Below are 20,700 nucleotides of genomic sequence, written 5' to 3' on the forward strand. Positions count from 1 at the left end.
CTCTCCTTCCAAGAGACAGGAGAAAAACAATTGATGAACAAACATATATGAACACCAACAAACCCACCAAACGTTCAGAAAAAAAGTGGCACATGATGCTGTAAGGCAAGTTACACAGTCAGAAACCTAGAATAATCTAGACCTTTCAGACACCTCACATTACAAATTCCTCTAAATGACGGCTCTTTTTACACTTTAAGTCTCTTCTAGCATTACTCCTCCCCATCCTCTCCTGTGTTCATCCCCACTCCACAGGACACTCTGCAAGTAAAATTCAATTACATTTACATTCTCTACCAGAAGGCGCAGTAGATGAACTTCTGAATACCTTCCATCCAGAGAGGATCAGTCTTAAAAAGATGCAACATCATCATGCCTAATGGTTTTATGTTTCAGATGGGTAGAACCAACATCAGCGCATCAAGCTTATTCCCTCTATACACACACAGCAAGTAGGGGGTGGGAAGCACAAATCTGGCTAGTTTGCTATGATAAAGCAGGGATTAGCCATCCTTGCAAACAGCAAGAACAAAAGACAAGGGAATATAAAGCAAGTTAGGTCGGCATCTTCAGCTTTGATTTCGTGCTTGTATTTACATAATTTTCTATTTGCTTAAATAAAAAACTAACCAGATACATACATGCTCCATCCAGAGTTACAAATGTTGATTAAAATCCACACTGCCTGAACGGCAGTGCTGAACAGTCTGGTAACATGAATAAAATATCTTGTATTTTTAGTCTACAAGTGTAGAAGTCTTCAACAGATTAAGCTGATTTTTTGCCTTTCTGTTGTGCTGTTCAAGAACCGACACTGATGTTTAAACATACTGTAGTAATTCTTTGTATACAGATTTGCTGGAGCAGAACTACAAGCCACACAGTCCATTACCTGTTTGGATCAGAGTGATGGGCCAATATGTTATAGCATCCTGTGATCAATTTCTCATAAACACGTGCCAGGAATTCATCTGATTCTGCAGGGCCCAGGATCCTTTCTAGGGAGTTGCTGCTTATCTCTGCCACACTCTCTGTGCTGGTCTCCAAAAGGAGGGGCAACAGGGAATGAATCACCTGTGGTGGGTTCAAATCATCTGACCAGCTTGAAAAGAAAAGCAAACAAGTTAATTCTCTGCATGATGCATCAGAGAACATCCTTAGTTGATAAATCAGAAGTCACACAAGTAAGGCACAAGTCCAGATGAAAGTCAGTGCTAAAACCCTTTTTAGAAAGCTGGGATAAATACGCTGGCCCAGCCACCTTTCCCCTCAGAAAAATAGTCCTCATTTGCAAAACCCTGCACATTACTTTTGCATAAATACAGTTACAACATTTTCCTAGACAGTCATGCTATCGCATAGCACAGCTTTTGGACTTGTCTGCAGTGTCAACAATTATTTTTTTGTTTCAGAATATCTTAGAGTAAGTCCCTGGAAAAAAAATTCCTTCATTTCACTTTTTCCTTATACTTTGAAAACATCACACAAGTGAGTGATAACAAAGCACAAATGAATTAATTAGATCCATATTGTCTCAGTTTATATCCCAGTTACTTCAAGTTCCTATTCAACAAAAAGGACTAAAGGTTTCTCTCAGGGAGTCTGACTTTTAGAGATATCAGATCAAGGCAGAAAGGCTGTCTTTCATTCATTTAGAATTTAGAACTGTAAACTGAAAGGAACTCCATTAAAGGCTTAGTTCAAAATACAGCACCAGTTCACTAAGTGTTCCACCCGAACAGTCTGATGAAGACAGACATTCAGAAAAGCACAGTTCTAAATGGCAAGAATGTAATATAAAAAACATCACTTACACAATGAGATCCCCAGTGAGTCTGACCAGGGAGAGAAGGGTGTGTTTTAGGGAAGCTGCAAGAGGTAGACTTTGGCTGCAGAGAGTACCGAGGTGGGCGGCCTGAACTGCACTGATGTAGCTTTCTGCAGGGATCGTGTCATTTGCAAAGGCATTGCGCTAAGGATTGAGACACACATGCACAAAAATCAGAACTATTTATCTTTAACAGAAAGACACACTGCCTGCCATTCCCAGCAATTTATGGAGTTAAGATCACACCAGATCAATTCATGAGGCTGGACTCACCCACGAGCCAATGTTTGGAAACTCATTTGTATGAATGTTGTTCCATGATTCACATAAAGTCTGCACAGCTGATGGCAAGTTCTGAACAAGTGTTGGACCTGCAATTAATAAGGAACTGTAAAGTCACTGAGTAATTTCATGGGTCCTACTGAAAACCAGAATGCTTCTACAACACTGTTTAAAACTAGATTAAGACACAACTGTGGCTAAGTTGAGCTGTAATTCTACTGAGGGCTAGTTTCATGCTTTTCTACAAGTCAAAATTATCCCTAAAGTTTGCAAGAGCTTCCTAGCTTCTTTCACTTTATTAAATCAACAGGAAACGGCAAAAATACTAATTTGCAGCAGTCTTCAACATATCAACATTTCATAATTCCCCTTACTATGCCATGCCACCAGACCACCAACATGGTTAGAAAAGCATTTTCATAGCCAGATAAGCCCACAAGGTAGTTACTCTTTCAAGGCTTGCCCCTCTCTCAGTTGTTACAATTCTACAAGGAAAAGACTTCTCAGGCTGCTGCTGACAGGATAATATGCTCATTTGAACAAAGTGGTCAAGAAAAAGAACTCATTAGCCAGCATATGGCTTTGAAGCTGAATGTGGGCAGCACTGTAGAAAGCTTCACCTACAGAGAGAAGGAAATCTGAACTGTACAGTACCCTCACCTAGAGTATTAGACTTGCAACGGCTGGATCCAATGGCCAGGACAGCAGCATAACCTCGGAGCTTTTCTTCAGAGGGTTTGTTCTCCGTGGAGCCCTCTTCAGAGAGGCTCCGTAGCAAGTAAGATCTGCATTCAGGATGGAAAGGATTTATTTCAGTAAACAGCTCTGCATTTCACAACTAAGTGTGTCACTATAGTGACAGATAAGAAAGCAAACTTCTGAAGTTCTCCCCCATACTTTGTGTTATACCACTAAGGGAGTTCTGGGCTTTTATCTCCTCTAAGCTACTTACCAGGAAAAGTGCTCACTCAAAAGAAAAAGCTGATTTACTTTTGCTTTTTTCTACATAGGTTCTAACGAGAGTTTAAAAGACTTCAGACTCTTAATGTAAGAATTAAACCCCTTCTCTTTCTTGGTGGTCTGACAGTCTCAATATTACCTCAGTGAAATAACCTTAGGTAGCACTATCCCAGAGAGTGGTAAGAGGAGGTTTCATCTTTGGAGGAAAAGCTGGTTTTGCTAGCCTCCAAGAAAATCTTGAAAGATCAGACAAGGAAGCTACTTAGAAACAACTACCTCACACAGCTGGCTTGAGAAGCTACTTTTTATTATTCTTTTAAAACAACTGACACTCTAGAGGACTTAACTTAGAGTAATTATATATTTAAAAATTTTTTTTTTTAAAAAGTACCTATCTATAAGAAAACAAAAAAAAAAATGCAAAGAAAGCCCTACGCACAGAAGAAAATTGTATTCCTACTAGCGATCCTAAGGACTGTACCTGGTAAACGTAGCATAAGTGTCAATAAGCTGTAGCGTAGCAGGCAGGAGGTTCTTGGTTATCTCTGAAGACTTGTGTGGATCAGTTTCTGCAGCTAGCTTGGAAAAGTGCTCATCTAGAGAAACCTGAATCTTGGAAATTGCAGCATCAAGGGTGTAAATGGATTGTAAACTGGGAACTTCGTGCAGTTGGAGAATAGTTGTGCAATCAACACCACAGAAAGAAGATATCTTAAAATACAAAGGGATGGAACAGTAAGTGCAAATCATTCCACAAAAATAGAAGCTCCATATGCACAGTTGCATTCACACCACCTTACCTGTCGAGCAAAGTATTCCTCTGCTATTTCCACATCATACTTCACTGAGCTGCACTTGCTGGAGGCCAATTCAATGAGAGAAGCAGCATGGTCGGCTTTCATGCCCTGCTTGGTAAGGTGATCCTACAGATGCCAAAAAAAGACCTATCACACTTTAGAAGTGCTCTGTAATTAACCACTCTGCCAATTACCAGGCTAGAACACTTTAGAAAACATGGACACAAGCTCCCATTTCTCACCACCATGCCCACATAACAAATCCCACATGCAGTCAGCATGGAAGAACAAGAGACTGACATTCTTACTATCAACAACATTATAAAACACCCCTATAAAGATGAGGCTGTACCTTGATCCACGTGACGTAAGGTGTGATTCGCAGGCGGGAGGACCAGCGCAATGTGTGTAGAATATCACATTCACTCATTTCTGGTGTGTTCATAGCCAATTGATTCATGTAGTTTTTGGATGGAGGCAAAATCCCCAGTATCCGCCACAGTATCAAGAAGTAGTACTGTAGTGCACAGGCTTCCTACATAAAAGTACAGTTGGACAAATCAGTAAAGAAAGATCGCAGTTTCAATCATTACAGCTACTGAAATTATTTCATCAAAGACTCTAGACTCCTGTAGCTGTGCCAAATCTGATGAACACATACTGGACTGAGTTTCTGTTATACTATACAGCAAATTATGCAACAAATAGGAGTGAGAAAAGAAAAAGGAAAGATTATACAATTTCTTTCTGCTTCACCATATTCTACCCAGACCTCCTGGAATTACCAGGGACATACAGCAAGTCTAAAATGTGTTATGAATTAAAAACTCATATGAGATGTACTGCCACCATAAACACCACCATTAGCCATGGGATTTTTAACTTCACCATTACTCCAACCACTGTCCAGAATACTTTGGTTAAATACTTTGCTTGAAAATACTAAGTATGAAAACTTGTTATTCCTCAACACAGACAACATTACAGCAACATAGTCTTACCAGTGCAGTGACATTTTTGTTCTCTTTCCTCCTGAGTGTATCAAACTGTGACCCAGCTGCAAGTAATGAAGTCAGGGCTGTGTAAAGCTCATCATACTTCATAGTCCTTGAGAAAAGGACCTCACAAACCTGCAAGAGATGACAAATCAGGATCGTTGCTTCGTAAATTGCACAGCTCTGCGTTTATATACAGCCAAGCTCTTCTCTTAAGTATTCAGAATACCCACAGAATGAAACTATGCAAAATAAAACTTCAGGAAGTTAGTTCTGTTGGGTACTTCTCCCCCCAGTCAGAATACCAATAAACTGGTTATAAGGGAGCATGCATGAAGCAAGCCCATAACCTAGATGACAACAAATTTAGTGAGGAAACAAAACCCAGGAAGAACATGGGAGCAAAATTATGAGAAAGCAACTCTAATGTCATGTGTCTTTGTCTCAGTTGTTTCGGCAGCACTCAAAACTAAATGTGGATGTGACAGGGCTCTCTCTCACAGCATACATATTTGAATCTCAAGCGTTACCACAAGTAGTGCAACACATCTTCATAGATTTTGCATACTGATCTCCCTGACATGTAATTAGGCACAAAAAGGAATCCCATATTATCTTATTCAGCCACTATTCTTTTCTCCACTTGGTGAAGTGTTTCTGCTCTAGCTGCTTCATCAAGTCTTTGTCATCTATTTTCCCTGGCACTTGACAAATCAACACAGCCCACAAGGCTTACAGAAAGGTCTCTAAAACAGAAGTCCCAATACCGTGCTATCTAGACGGTTCAGATCATCTTCAGAAGCTTCTAGAGATAGGATGCAGTAGAATCTGGGCTGTGGAACTGTGTCTGGAATGTGAGGACAGAAAATGTACAAAGTGATAGCTACAATTAGGCAGTATTGTGTTATCCTCTCTCCTCCATCCCCACAACCTTTCACATTTTAAGACTAATATCAGATTGTACTAAGCCAGCTCCATGACATGTGCTTTTAACCTATGATATATGTGGCCAAGGTTTTCCTACTCATACAATCCTGACACAATAAATACACACTTATTTTGAATTATTTACTTGTAGCATACTCCTAGACAACAATAATTTTGTTTAATACAACTTTTCTTGCATTATTACATGCATTTTTATCTGTCTATTGTAACTATGCCCATTAAAAGTACAAAAAGCTACCCACACCAGGGCACAGGAAGGGCCCTCATTTATTTGTAAAAGCAAATTTTGGAATGAAAAATTCCTTACATTTTCTTTCTTACCTGATGAACAGTGTTTGGTCCAGTTTTCTTCCACTTCTTTAAACCCATGATAAAGCGGGACAGATGTTCGTCTGCTACTGTCCTGGGATCCACTCACCCAGCCAATGGGTGGAGTCAGCAAATTATATTGCACCTAAGTTAAAAAAAAACCAAACCAAAAAAACCCCCATGGCATCCATATCATTAAGGGGTGTGGCGGGGAAATATCACCACCAACAGAAAAAGAACCATAAAATACAAACAACCCTGTTGCTAAAACACAATAATTCCCAGCTTCTGAGGAAAGCCCTGGACCCTACCTGACGATTTTTATTCTGGAGTGAGCAGCTTAAATCAGTGGTCAAGCTTCCAACAACTGAAAAAGCCACGCACAAAACACTAGCATCCCATTAATGAGAACAGTGCCAAAAACCTCAACAGTGAAAAGCGAAAGCCAGGACACGGCATACAACGTATTTGTGAAATGGTGCCTAAATACCCAAATACTCAAGATTTTGAAAGATAAGGCAGGGCATTCATCCTGTCCTTACCAAGATTTACTAGGACAGTAGTTACACAAGGAATTTACACTCAAACCGAACCTGCTGCTAGGAATCAGCAACTGTAGTTAATCATGCATTATAACTCCAAAGGCTGGTAACAACGTCAAAATCGATTTACTCGCAAAGGTCATGAAGAGACCGGAACACACCAAACAATTGCCTGCTACAGATTTCTGCTGGGTGACCAATTAAGGATCCAGAGCATGATCTCAAAATCGTACCTGTTCAAATAGGTACACGGGGGCCTTGGAATACTGATGGAGCAGGTAGTCAAACACCAAGAGTAGACGTGCCACAATAAGTGGCACAGAACATTGCTGGGTATCCATGTTCACTGTCAGCTCCACAATTGTCTGGATACAGAGCATCATGATAGATCTGCGGCCCCTCTCAGAGAAATTGTGAAAAATAAGCAGCAGCAGCTGAAGATGTTCAACATTCAGATCTTCTGTGTCACTGGGAAGAGTCCCCTGCAAGGCATTTTGCTTCAGTGTGCCCACAAACCTGACAATAAGAGAGAAAGTTTATAAAGTTTACTTTTCTCCTTGCTTAGATCCCTCTTTAAAATCTCTTTAACTAGAGGTTAGAGAAATATTTTGGTAATTACGTTTTTCTGCTTATTCTTCTAATACTGGCAATTTCACAAATTATTCACTGCATTATCTATTGGAGTGAGACTGCAGACAGTAAAACCTGCATAAATTCAAAGAGCAGCAACTACATTTGATGGAAAATATGAACAATCATTCAAAAGGAGAAAGAGAGATGCAAACTCATTCCCACAGGAAAGGCTGTCTACTACAGCTAAACCCTATCAAGAGACTTTCACATTCAGGTAATGGCACAGAGAGGAAAAATCTTGGCACCATCATAACAGAACCTATCAGAAACCTCCTGAAATAAGACATTTGCCTTCCCTTTTTAAAACCAGCATTGCTGTAAGTAATTCAGCCTCCACCCACTTAAATGCTGATTCTAGGTTTCATTTCTTATGCTCTAGGCGAAAGACTCCAGTAGCACAGAAGACTGACCCTCTGCTCCTCCAAGCAATCACATACCATCATTGCTCAGAGAACACACACACGCTTGTTACGCTGGTCCCAGAGAATTTTTACTTGATAGAAAATCAGAGAGGTAAGAGATGACCGACTTTCAGTTTAACATAAAATTATCTCACCTTTCCCAAACTTTAAGGCATTCTGGAACATCAGGATCTCCCTGAGCAGTGGCTTTATGCTGCCAAATCAGAAGAAGTCGCGAAAGCACCGACAAACTTTGAGGATGGATGTAGAGAGGCCATGGACCTTCAGAAAAAGGGGCAACTCCCAGCTGCTGAAGAAGTGTGTTCTGGAACAAAACAGAGACTTGTTGAAAACAGGCAAGCCTTGTCTGATGCTTTAATTAAAAGCATGATTTGAACAAATACATGACAATAAACATTATGGCTCTCAGAGCTTGTTCACACAGCAATATCTCTCCTATCTCAAATATATGGCATAGCTACTGAGGGACAGTTACACTGTCACTTTGCCACCTAAACCGCAACAAACTTTCAACTTCAACACCAATGCAGAAAGAATGGCATTAATGAGCTCTACTCATTTACTGCAATATCACAGCAGGAGAAGATTATGCTACTATGTTCAGTATCTAAGAACGTGGAAGATGACCCCTTTGACTGATCACAGTAATGCTTGCTTCTTTTCAAGTATAGTAAAAAGGCAGATATCTGAAAAGTCCAACTGCTTTTAAAAAAGATTATTTTAAACATAGTAAAAAACGGTCAACAAAAAGTATAGGGATTGAATTCAGTGATTGGTAAGCAGATTTACAACCCCTACTTACAGTGTTAAGTCCAGTCAGCCCATGACCTAGCAAAGAAACCTAGAGGCTACAAAGTTAGCACATGAAAGCAAAAGGATTACTTTGATTCTCTCCTGAGAGAATTCCAAGGCCTTTTGGCATCAGTCCTGACAGCAAAGCAATTCTGCAGGAACACCTCTTGATAAATGCATGGATAGAGGCAACTCTCCAAAACAAAACATACAAACTCATTTCCTTTTCAGCTATCATCACCTTCAAAGTTCAGTGGATTAATCTGAACTCTAGATGTTAAGTTTACACTCTGCAGGATGTTTTGTACTGGCTGACTGCAAAGGTCATCCAACTCATTGGATCCAAAATACTCCACACTCTGTTTGCAAAGGAATATACTCTAGGGCCAAATAGAATCATCAACACACTACTCCAGGTGTGGAGCGTTTGTGTAGAGACATTAACAGACACCAACACTTCTTCATTTTATTTATACATTCAATCACAGACCTACCTGCAAGGCAGGAGACTGAAGATCTGAGGTCACCAAGGAATGGTTGAAGTGATACAGCGCAGCAGCAAACTCCTCATCTGACGTGCCTGTAAGACAGGGATCAAGCCACTTAGTACCGCTGCTCTCCTATATTTAAGATTTCAACAGGGAGCTAAGAAAATACACACCTATAAATCCCACAGTCTGTGTTCTCTAAGTAAGGTTCTGATCACTCACCCTTAAGCCCGTCCTTATCCACTTCTTTGATGATGCTAGCCAGCGTAGCCATGTGCTGCTCCGAAAGAGACACACTCAGGTAGTTGCGAATGAAGTTATTCCTGGAGTTCAGCATAGAAGAAGTGATAAAGTTCAAAATGTTTGAAGCTAGGCTCAAAAACTGAAAAGAAAAGAGAAACACACTATAGAAGCAACAAAAGCAGACGGACTATAAGACAACATTAAACAAAACCAAAACCACCAGCAAAATAAATTAAGTCCGCTAACTCCACCCCGGCAGTGAAGCACAGGTTTACTCATTGCAATCCAGCTCACTGCACTCTGCATTCTGTATCAGGACCGATTTTACAATTCTCTGAAAAGGTTGCAAGTCTCTAACTTCTCAACTGCAGTATTTATTTTTGTCTTTACCCAATGGAGTTGGAGCTAAAGCATTCTACCAGCAAGACATTTTGCTTATAGTTCTGCCCTCATTTTCCCTCTCCCTCTGTAACCCAAACAGATATTATCCTCAGTCTTTGCTTCCCTGGCACTAACAAATACTGTGATATTCCACCTGACAGAAGAGTAGAGAAAACATCCTTCTTCAAAGCCAAGAGAGTCACTGATTCTCCATCAGCAATGTACTTAAAATAGCCCTTGTACCTTAAAATACATGTTGTCTGTCAATGTAGCTAGCCATTGACAAGTAAACCATGCTACAGCACATCAGTTATTTCATTAAGCCTGAAGACCTTCCCATACCAATTCTGGATCTTTGCGGCTGGCCAGGATGTTCCCATTCTCTCCAGCAGTCTGTTTGTTAGGGCTTTTCACTCTAGGCGAGCTCTCCAAAGGAGGCGGTGGAGGGGGTGGCGGTGGGGCCACCTTCTCTTTGCTTGGAGAGATTGTCTCTTCGAACCATTGCCCAAGGATTGGTTCACTGTCATCGTCTAATACAGGAGGCAGGAAAAACAAAAGCATACTATTATAAGCAACTGCCTTATGCAAACTACTCAGCTTAGAAAAGGCCTGAAAAAGAGTTTCCGTGAGCAGAGTTAAGGCATCTCCTATCTTGGTTTTTCCTTTCCAAATCACAAGGCTAAGCACTTTTACGGCACTCCAGCAGGAATTTACAAGAAGAAATTATTTCCACTCTCCTCTTAAGCAAATACTGACAAATCCCAGCCACACTGGCTCCAGTTTACATAAAAGAGTACAGTCAGCATTACTTCTGCCAAACAGATCTTACAAACTGTTTCATATTTTCAGCATTACATGTCATTCCAGTCCAAGAAAGCAACAGCCCAGTAGCCAGGTTTCCACTAAATCTGAAAGACAGAGTAAAATCCTGACTTAAGTTGCTTGCTGCAAACTCTATTACCTTGGCTGCTGTCCTCCTCAGTGCTGCTAAAATCATCCTCATAGTAAGTATTAGAATCAGTGGAGGCACTTGCGTCACTGCTCATGGAACCCTTCCTCTGACGCTGCAAGACACAAGCCTTAGAAGAACAGCAGAACAAGTTAAATTTTAGGATTCTGAAAGATAAGAATTTGAAAAGAGTAACTTCCTGATGTATTTTAATTTTATTCTAGCAAATTTGTCTCAACTATTAACAGTTTTTCAAGGCTTCTCCCCCTTTAAGTTGTATTAAAAATTAGGATTTTTAATCAACAGGATTTTTCAACAGGATAGTTGAAAACAAATAATTTATGCCAAGCTTGCAAGGAACACGTCAAGTAACAGCTCTAACCTAAAAGCATCCATTTTGAATACAGCCTTTTCATCTTCTCCCTAAACTCACAAAGACCACTGAGTTTACAGAAAAATGTTATCAGAAAAAGTTTGTCAAATTTACATCTCTGAAAAGAGGAAAGAGAGAGGCCCCAGTTGACAGCTTCTGAAAGAAGCATTCTAAATTCTTCTTAGCGTAGTCACAGTTTGTAAAGTAAGAATTTTCCATGCAGATGACATTTAGTAGGAGTGGTTCAGCTACATTAGTTCTCTAGCTATATGCCAGTTCCCACCTTTCTGTAGGAAGTAGATAGCAAAGTCAGCAGCAAATTAGTGAGTGGTACAGAATCTATCAGTCGCTGAATTCTCTGGATGGATGTGCTTTGAGCCATGATATCCAGCACTGCTGGTGGACCATCACTCTCCCAGCCCTGGGGGACGGCATTGAAAAGAGAATTTAAAGTGTGTTTCAGTGGAGAAGGCAAAATGTTTCACAAGAACATACAAGCTACCTACATACCTTGTGCAATGCCTCCACTTGCAGATCTTGAAAGAGTGATGACAGCAATTTGATAGCATGATTTGCTAGCACCACCGACAGAACACCAAACCCTTGATGCCTACAGAAACGTAGAGGATACAATGTAATTTCAGAGAGGGAAAAATACATATATATATATACACATAGTGAATTGAGTGAAGTGACTGCTTTGCTAAACTGAAGGTGACGACTTCTTTTCAAGAATCAAGACTTGAATTACAAATACGGATAAAATTTCAAGAGACCAACAAGAGTCCGTAGTAGTTGCTTGCTGGGCAGGGTTAGATACATGGACAATGATTACTTCAGTGGGGTATTTACATACCCTTTCCCAGGTCCTAGTTTGGGAGACCCAACGCCCTCCTTAGTACGAGCAATAATGTCTCTGACGCGAAGAGCAGCCAATGGATCTTTCTCCTTTCCCTTATCAGCCAAGGCCGTGGGGCTGAGGTTCAAGATGAGGAAGAGGCTGTTTAGCAAACACCAAGCCCCAAGCAGCTGGAAGTTCTGATAATGCTATCGTCCCAAAAGTGAAGGAAGTGCGGGGGGGGGGGGGATGGAAAGCACCAAAAAGACAAAATAGTGTCAATCCAAATGCCAAAATATACCAGCACAAAAACAGTGAAAAAAGCTTTCTGAGACACAAATCTTACCTCACCCCCTGCACGGCGTGAATTGCTGATGGCTTGTCCAATCATTTCATAGATTTCAAGCTGCAAATAAATCCAAAACCATGTTAACGTTTAAGCGCTCCACTGGGCAATAATAAACCACCACAGACACTTTTAAAACTCCAAATACAATTGTATTTTTTCCTCTACGGAAAGCCACCCCATTACTTCCCTTATCTGCAAGTCTAATGCCCAGAAATAATAGATATGTATTGCAATCCAAATAAATACAAATTCTACACACTCCACTTTCCAAGAATGAAAACAACAAACACGCTCTCTCCTTTACTTACACATTTCTGTACAATAGTAGCAGCATCATTTTCATAATCTTCTTCTTTGGAACTTGTTGACCCAGTTCGTACCTGTTGAGTGCTACCCACATGTAGGATGGCCATGCAAGTTGCCACACTCACACCTGATTAAAAACAAGTGGAGGTAACATTCTTATTAAGAGCCAATCTCGGGACTCTATGTTCCTACTTAGCACATTAAAACAAGTGGTATCAAACATGCCCTTAAACTTGATGGAGCTGGGAATACTCAATATTACAGTTGACAGATTAAAAAAATCTTTCTGAAGTACCCCCAAAAGAGTCAAGTTTTGTCCTACAGAAACACATGATAACAATTAATGGAGGAAACGTTTTACCATGTAGTTCAATACCATTTTTAAGGCAATCCTCATACTCGACTGCCATATCTCTTCAGAGTGTTACCCATACCAATTAAACACTCAGGATTCAGGTGTACTTAAACCACTCCTGGGAAACAAGGTTGATTTGGGGGTATAACCAATTAACCTGAAGCCATAAGCACTGCAAAAATATATTATGCTCTGAACATAAAAAAAAAGGAGCAGAAACTGCAGGCTATTAGGAAGATGTTGAGTCACTCAGTCTTCCTCTCAGACACTGACAAGAACATTCACAGAATATATCAGAATTTCAGTATCACTATAACAATTTTCATATTAACCCAGTCACCATACTATGCAATATGCTGCAAAGCTTTCAAATTCATGAGAAATAAAGGTTACTTGCGGGCTGACACTCAAACATGCAGGTAACAAAGTAGAGCAAAAGCAAGAGCAACTTAAAGCTCCAAAGAAAATACAGAAAATCCATTCACCTGCATAGAGACAGCTGAGAGCAAGAACAGTCACATCTTGGAGACGCGTGGGTGTCAGGGGCTCCAATACAGGCAGAGACAGAGTATCCAGTGCCATGGTCACATCTATTACCAGCGAATGAAATCTATAGTAATGACACGTCAAGGTTCAGCAATGCAATGTACACATCAGACAGCTCACAGGAGCAGCACAATAACTGATACTGCATAACTAGCACCGTTATTTTCTCCCACACAGTGTACCCAGCATGAAGAAGAGTGACAACAGACTCTTACCCATTGCGAACAGCAGTGGCATCTGCCACTGTGGCTGGCATAATAAAAAATGAGTTGGCTGACACTGCATCCTGAAATCGATTTATGTATCGCAAAAAGTATGGGAGGTTCAGGCACACTCTCAGCAGTTTTTCAGAGCCACCTACCAAAAAAAAAAAAAGCAGTGTTATTTTTACTGTTTCATGGGAGAGCTTCTAAGCAGAACAGACCTAACAGTCATCAATAATTGACTTTATTAGCCTTTGTGGTGAGAAAATATCATCATAGATGAGGTAATAGGATGAAGACTAGTTTACAATGCATAAACCAGATGGCAAAGTTTACAGCCAGTACTCATAACGGGTGTCACAAAGCTCTGTGTGCATGTTACGTGGCACACCAGGTCTAATTCACACCTGCTCAACAATCCCTCCCATAAGCTATTTTATATTGTCCACCTCCATAACACAGTGACTGCATACAAATATACTGAGATCATCTCCTCTGTAAGGAAGAAAACTCTATTACAGCCACAACCTCCCTTGGTAACATCACCACACAACCTAGTGAATCCTTTAGGTCAGAAAGTTTCTTCCCATTCAGAGCTGTAAGGTGTAACACTGGAGACACATTTGCTCTAGCACTTTTTTCCCCCCAATGCTAGAAAGCTGATTCTCACCAAGTTCTTGCAGGCTGGCTACATTCTGAGCGATGAATATGCTTTTTGTCTTTGCCGCAGAGGTTTGATCTGTGGAAGCTTGATCTTCACTCTCTCCTTCCACCTAAAAGCAAGCATAGAGTAAATATATTATGGAAGCATTAAAAATACATGGTATTGCAGTAAGTCTCTACACAGGAGCAAGGTGCATCAGCAGCAGAACTTGAAAGAGCTACAAAGATCACTGAATATTAGCTTCCATGAGGCAACAAAACTACTATTGCCGATAGAATGCAAACAGAATTTTGTTGTTTGTCAACATGCATGTAGGATTTTAATACTTAAGAAAGGGTTTTTTACATTTATGTATTAAAAAACTACCACTTACTGACCTCTATCCTTCCCTGCACCAATATTATTACTGCTAAAATTCAGACTGCTTCTATTCTAGGCCTGTTTGTTTACCTGTGTCTCTGGCATGATAGATGGCGATGACGAGACTCTAGGGTTAAAGACTGATGTCAACTGATTGAGGAAGTTCATCTGCACTTCTTTCTGTCTTAGTTCTGGGCTCACTGGGGAGGCCAGCTCCTTCTGGTCCTCTACTGCAGGGCAAACAGCAAAACATCACTTCATACATGAAAACCATAGCATTTTCTATGCTTAACTCAAGTGCTGCAGTGATATAACCATAAATCAAAACACCTACCATCAGAGAGGGTTTTGACAGTCTGAGGCAGCTTGGCTGATTTCATCATTGCTGTGAAGGTAATTATTTCAGTTCGATCTAAGCGGCTGCAGCCTGTGCACAACCCCTTTATCAGTAGAATGAGGTGTTTCTACAAAGAAAAAGACATCAAGTACAGTTTAAACTCTCTTGATTACAATTATTCCTCGATGCTGTTTATTCTAAGCAGCTGCATTGAGACTACTGCAACTTCAGCTAGTAAGGCTACTGCAACACCTTGAATCCACTCTGATCTCATACCAAAGATTGTGACAGCTTACTAATTGCAGGTAATTCAGGTCACTAACATTGTCCCATGTGCTTGTTACCAAAAAGCATCTGGAAAAGCTCTCCCTCCTGTGACATACTAAGGCTTAAAGCCAGCCCTATCAGAAGCTACATTATGTGAACATTTCTCACATGCCTTTCCTCTTTGAAATAGGTTTAATCTTTCCTGGAAGACTAAAATACAACTGGGGAAGAATCCGTCTTTAAAAACTCAACAAACAGTTTTGATCCAGGTTGCTACACAAAACCAAATCAGACTGCATGAAATTGCAACAGAATTAATCAAGGCTTCAAGTCACCTTTATTTCAGCTTGCTCACAAGCTGAAATTCTGAGTAAAGAATGCAGAGGGAAGATGCAGCAGGCATCAGTCTCCACCAAAGTTGTACACCTTAAATATTTTAAGAACTTCATCAATTTTGCTTTATACATTAGAGCAAATATTTTTTAATTAAGAGGCCAAAGTCCATTTTTGCACTCAGGCTTGCCCACGCGGTCAAAATCTGCGCTTACCTGCGAAACAGCACATGCTTCATCCGGGTTCTCAAGACGCAGCAGTGAGAATTCAATCAGGACTTTACAAGCAGCTGCCACTGATTGCAATTGGTTTCTTGGTACTGAAAAAAGCAGATGCTTGCATCACTCAGTACAAGTTTTTAAATAATTCAGTGTAAGATGTTCCTAATGCTTTCAGTAAAACAGAATGCTATGCAACATGCACGCGTACACAATCTATCATGCCTAACACAGACGCAATATAAATTCAGTCTCATTAAAATGTAACACAAGAAACGTCAGTAAAGCAAGGATAATACCTTCCACCCAGACAAGGTAATTTAAATAGGTACAATGGCTTCCCCAGCAACTTTATTTAATACTGACAGAAGCACTGAAGAACACGAAACAAGTTGACTAAAACCATTTTTTTGCTGAAATTGCCAAATTGTCAGCAAAAATAATATAAAATACTTTGAGTCACAAAGTTTTGATCATTAATTCCAACTTAGTAACATAACTGCTAAAGAATAATCTAAAAATCCTGAAAATGGATTTAAACACTTCATTTGACCAAAAATTGTTTTCCCTAAATGAAGTCAGGCCAATGAATAAGCAACCAAAGTGCCAACGCCACCCAGTACTTGGTGGCCAAACACTCCTATCGACAAGTTTCTCTTTCCACCTGAACTGACATTCTGCCGGTGTAAAAGCTAGCAATGCTGGCCTCGCATGCTCTGCCTTAGTACCCAATTCAGAAAGAGGGCTCAAGACAAATACCAAAAGGACAACACTTCTAGTTTACTTTTACTATATCCTAGTCATAACACCAGAGCAAGAGAAGCGAAGGATGGGGAACACTTACTTAGACCACACACAGTAGTGATGTAATGTGTTGAAAGTGCAACGAAGGAAGAGTAAAAAGGCTCATATTGTTTGTCATGGTGCAGGATTTCAGATTCACTGCAACAGGAGAACAGGAGATATGTCAATTGTATACAATGCAACACAACACTCAGAATATGTTATATCTATTAACAGATGTATGACAAGATCACTAAAATCAAAAGCTCTTTCCAAATCAAAGTTTTGAGAACAGAATCTCTCCCTTGTGTCCCATCTCTCACGTCCTCAGGACTGAGTCCCTTAGCAGCAGACAGATCATGGCATTGCTACCCACATAGGATATTTAAGGAAATAATTCCAATACTGCAGATGTTTCTCTTTCATATCATCAACAACAGGTCAGCATCTTTAGCAATCACTCTCCCAGTCAAAGGTTCATTGTTCTTTAAATTATTCTAAACTCAGCTGCCCATAAAGTTTGGACTGTTTGTTCTGCTAACGCTAGGCAGGATTTGCCAGGACTGGAGCACAGGCATTCCCTTTCTGTCAAGGCACGGAGTCAACTGGAGTTTATGCAATTCTGCAAAACAGAAGGATCAAACAGGCAATTGCATAACAACGAATATACAACACAGTGTCTGCAACAAGCTGGGCAGTAAAGACTTTTGGCAAGTAACACAGCAGAGAAAAACGCATCCACTGCCTCATGGGTAGAGACTTGCAACTTCAGAGATCTGCATCATTCTGCTCCGTACACAGATCAACACAAAGCTCAGAGCAAGTGAAAATTTCCTGGCAACTCAAACCAAACATAAAAATTGTACAGCAAAATATGCACATTAACACACTGCAAGTCAAGTCTCTGAGGTTTCCCAGTGAGGCTCGCTGGCCACGGAGAATGTCTGTTTATGCACAGGAATAACACCTTAAATGCTGCTGCAATAAAGTATCACACCACATCCCTTGCACAGAAACCTGAAGGCAACCACCCTGAGAAGAGAAACAGAGCTCTGCCTCCATAGCTACTTCTGCCCTTAATTTTCCCTGCAACAAAACTAAGGGATGTGGATATTGGCCTATTAAATGCTTAAATTACTCTTTCACATTTTCATTCAGTGATGTGAACGAACAAGTTGGAAGAACAGATCATACGACTCAACTTCTCTAGCCACTTTACCTCTCAAAACACAGCCTTCTCCACCTCTGGCAACAGTTTACTTCTGGAGGGGATGTGGGGAGCAGAGGGTGTCAGCCTGTCATGGCACTCTATACCCAACTAAAACAATGATTTCTCAAGTCTGACAATGACTAGCGCTGCTGCAGAGTATGGCAAAACGAACGCACGTATCCCCTTCACCCATCCGCACACAAGGATGCCAGCTTTGGCAGGGCAGGAGGAGGAAAAGGACACACCGTTCCCTGCTGACCTGAACAGAGCCCAACTTATGCCTGGTCACCTTCCCTTTTTCTATCCTAAGTCATTCTTTCCAGTCATAACAGGAGACGTGTCTGAAACAGAAGAAACTCTAGAACATATCATTTCTTCTGGAAAAATGAACAGAGAGAAAAACTCAACAGCTTTGTAGCTTTGATTTTCTAGTTCTGAGATTTTTGTTTTATTTAGTCTAACCAAAAACCTGAAAAAGCAAGGTAGCCGTTACGAAGCAAAAGGCTTTACTTGAAGATACTCAGCAGCATAACACAACTGAGTTTTAACGTCTCACTCACCAGGCTTCACCTCACCATCTCCTGCCAGAAGTGCACTGATGGGTAACGAGCCCAGAGACCAAATGTGGATAAAAGTTCATGCTGTCTTATATTCAGACACTAATTTTGCTCACCTACCTCTTTATGCCCAACTGTAAATTAGCAGCAGTAGGTGTATGCAACATATTTTAAGAGAACAAATGAGAACAATTTGGGAATAACAGAGTATAGGAGAAATTGGCAGCTCCTCAATTATCTTTCTGCTGTATAGGTTAAGCTGTGCAAGACACAATACTCATGAGGTATAAGAACACAAAGGTGCAGAAATCAGAATGAGATAGGGAATTTCATCTGAACTGGGCAATAAGAGGCTTGAGTTTTATTAACGCAAGTTGTGGACTTGTTAGGGTAGTGAAAAGTGGAAGGCATGTGTCAACAAATCATCAAGTCCTTGCAAATAAATATAAATAAAAGATAACGGCTCAATCTGCGATGTGCTAGAGTGTTATTGTGCATAGATTGTGAGTTTTAATAATAACTTTCGGCTATTTTATTGTGATTTATTGCTTAAATAAGTTTTGCTTCCCAGGGAAACTCATTACTCACGCTAAGCAAGAAGCCTCCATGTCAATATCAAATATAACACGTCAGCAACAAAAGCCACCTCCTTTCTCAGTTCTGCTTCCAGATCTTAAACAGCCTGAAATAGACCCTTTATGTAAGGCAGCAGGCACAAAAGCAGCCTCTTCCTTGAAAAGGCACAGCAGCAGGTGCAGTTCTCCCCCTGTTGAAAACCCTTCTCTGAAAACCAGCTTTATTTGACTGTCAGAGACTTTGTAAACTGTGTTCCACTTCAGCTGGGTCTTCCCAAGGCAGCATTTCCATAATTTATGCCAGATAAGAGGCCAAAGTCTATCAATTCTTGAATACACCTGCTAACAAGGGAATTCCAGTAATGTGATGATGCTTAAACTTAAAAATGAAATATAACAGTTGTTAAGAAAAGGAGTTTATTAATTTATTTTGAAAAGAATAACGTTAGTAATTGTGCTGTCATTGCACCATGTTTATTTAACGGGAAATCCAGCCACTTTGCAGATGGTGTCAACCAACAGTCTCAGTACAAGAGCTAACAATCATCTTCTAAAAATAAGCTGAACAGATAAAATATTTTAGATTAGAAATCTAAAGATAGGTTATTTGTTCAGCATAGAAGAGCATGGCTCCAAACAAGAACAAGCTATATTTTTTTCCCTCTGTGATTTGCCACATGTTATATCAAGGCATGAAATAAAAGATACCGCCCTGCAAGACTCCACAGGCCTTGTGCTGGCATTAAATCCTGCCAGGTCTGAAACGCAGTCAGCATCAGGCACACAACTCAAACCTCGGGGCAGCGCTACTTAAAGGCAACAAACTGCTGTCTCAGGTGGAAAATGGAACCATCATTCTCACTAATGGGGGAAACAGACCTCTCCCAAAAGCCAAGAGCGTCCACTCGAGCGCTTCTGTGATATTCTTCTGCCAAAACACTCCAATTATGAACTTTAGGCACAATGACAGCAGAGCTCCGCAAGCAAAAGCGAAGCCGAAATGGCCCCTAAATGTAAGACTAGCCTAAGAACTGCCCAAATCACATAAATATTGAGTATATGCAGGTTTCTAGGTGAACCACTACTATATGTACAGAGGCACAGAACGCTAATTTGAAGCATCCAGTGTTTGTATGCTCAGCCATTCTATATTAAGCAAAATACCACAAGGCTTTATTTTATCATCTTCCTTGGCACAGTGTTTATTTTTTGTTTCCTAACAATTTACTGTGGTCAGGGTTATATCTCTGCAACTGAGCATAATGTTGTGGCATTCATATGTAGTGTTTTAGATCATAAAATAAGCTGTAAGTTAAATAGCTCCAGGAAGTACTCTCATGCTCCGAGTCTAACCTTTCCGGTTAAGAAAACGCAGACTTGATTTGCTTCAGCTTTATTTCTCCTTAAAATACGAGTAGTAGTATTTCAGGGGTAGAAACCTAAAAGGAAGGCAATGCCCTACAATGAACCCCCCCCCAGGAGTCTGTCACCAGAGGAGACAGGCCAGGTGAGACAACAATTTTCACCGCGCAGCCTGCAAAACCGTTAACACGCTTGAACAAAAGCAAAAACGCAAGAACAGTCCCGAAGCCTCTCGACGGGGTAACTGTCAAAGGTGCTTTTGCTGTGGCCGAGCAGCAGCCAACGCGAACAGCCAGGCGTACGTCCTCATCCCTGCTTATTAGGTCCCAAGGGCACCACCCCGAGAGCCTCCCAGTCCCCAGGAAAGGCTAGGCATGAGTAACTCCCTGGACGCTGCTCGGGGCTCCCTTTTTCCCCGGCAGCCCCAGCAGGCGCTGGCCACCGGCCCAGCCCCGCCGCTGTCCCCTGACCAGCACCGAGCAGGGTCAGCCGCTC

At 40.8% G+C, this 20,700-nt stretch overlaps 1 protein-coding gene across 1 annotated transcript in view; it reads right to left on the bottom strand.

The window, feature by feature from the left end:
* The window catches only part of UBR4 (ubiquitin protein ligase E3 component n-recognin 4), an 80,983-nt gene that overhangs the window by 59,150 nt on the left and 1,133 nt on the right, over window positions 1-20,700 (bottom strand). The window contains exons 2-29 of the mRNA XM_010577260.1: window positions 16,563-16,660; window positions 15,716-15,819; window positions 14,898-15,027; window positions 14,654-14,793; window positions 14,210-14,312; window positions 13,552-13,693; window positions 13,276-13,400; window positions 12,438-12,562; window positions 12,127-12,186; window positions 11,799-11,989; window positions 11,453-11,552; window positions 11,226-11,363; window positions 10,582-10,699; window positions 9,963-10,150; window positions 9,219-9,378; window positions 9,003-9,088; window positions 7,851-8,020; window positions 6,895-7,177; window positions 6,132-6,264; window positions 5,630-5,709; window positions 4,869-4,997; window positions 4,220-4,402; window positions 3,871-3,993; window positions 3,552-3,781; window positions 2,771-2,895; window positions 2,102-2,199; window positions 1,815-1,972; window positions 893-1,102 (exon numbers count right to left, since the gene is read on the bottom strand). Coding sequence (XP_010575562.1) covers window positions 893-1,102; window positions 1,815-1,972; window positions 2,102-2,199; window positions 2,771-2,895; window positions 3,552-3,781; window positions 3,871-3,993; window positions 4,220-4,402; window positions 4,869-4,997; window positions 5,630-5,709; window positions 6,132-6,264; window positions 6,895-7,177; window positions 7,851-8,020; window positions 9,003-9,088; window positions 9,219-9,378; window positions 9,963-10,150; window positions 10,582-10,699; window positions 11,226-11,363; window positions 11,453-11,552; window positions 11,799-11,989; window positions 12,127-12,186; window positions 12,438-12,562; window positions 13,276-13,400; window positions 13,552-13,693; window positions 14,210-14,312; window positions 14,654-14,793; window positions 14,898-15,027; window positions 15,716-15,819; window positions 16,563-16,660 — 3,930 coding nt within the window. The remainder of the gene's footprint in view (window positions 1-892; window positions 1,103-1,814; window positions 1,973-2,101; window positions 2,200-2,770; window positions 2,896-3,551; window positions 3,782-3,870; window positions 3,994-4,219; window positions 4,403-4,868; window positions 4,998-5,629; window positions 5,710-6,131; window positions 6,265-6,894; window positions 7,178-7,850; window positions 8,021-9,002; window positions 9,089-9,218; window positions 9,379-9,962; window positions 10,151-10,581; window positions 10,700-11,225; window positions 11,364-11,452; window positions 11,553-11,798; window positions 11,990-12,126; window positions 12,187-12,437; window positions 12,563-13,275; window positions 13,401-13,551; window positions 13,694-14,209; window positions 14,313-14,653; window positions 14,794-14,897; window positions 15,028-15,715; window positions 15,820-16,562; window positions 16,661-20,700) is intronic.

Source organism: Haliaeetus leucocephalus, unplaced genomic scaffold, assembly GCF_000737465.1.
Source record: "Haliaeetus leucocephalus isolate CR32 unplaced genomic scaffold, Haliaeetus_leucocephalus-4.0 Scaffold556, whole genome shotgun sequence".
Taxonomy (NCBI): domain Eukaryota; kingdom Metazoa; phylum Chordata; class Aves; order Accipitriformes; family Accipitridae; genus Haliaeetus; species Haliaeetus leucocephalus.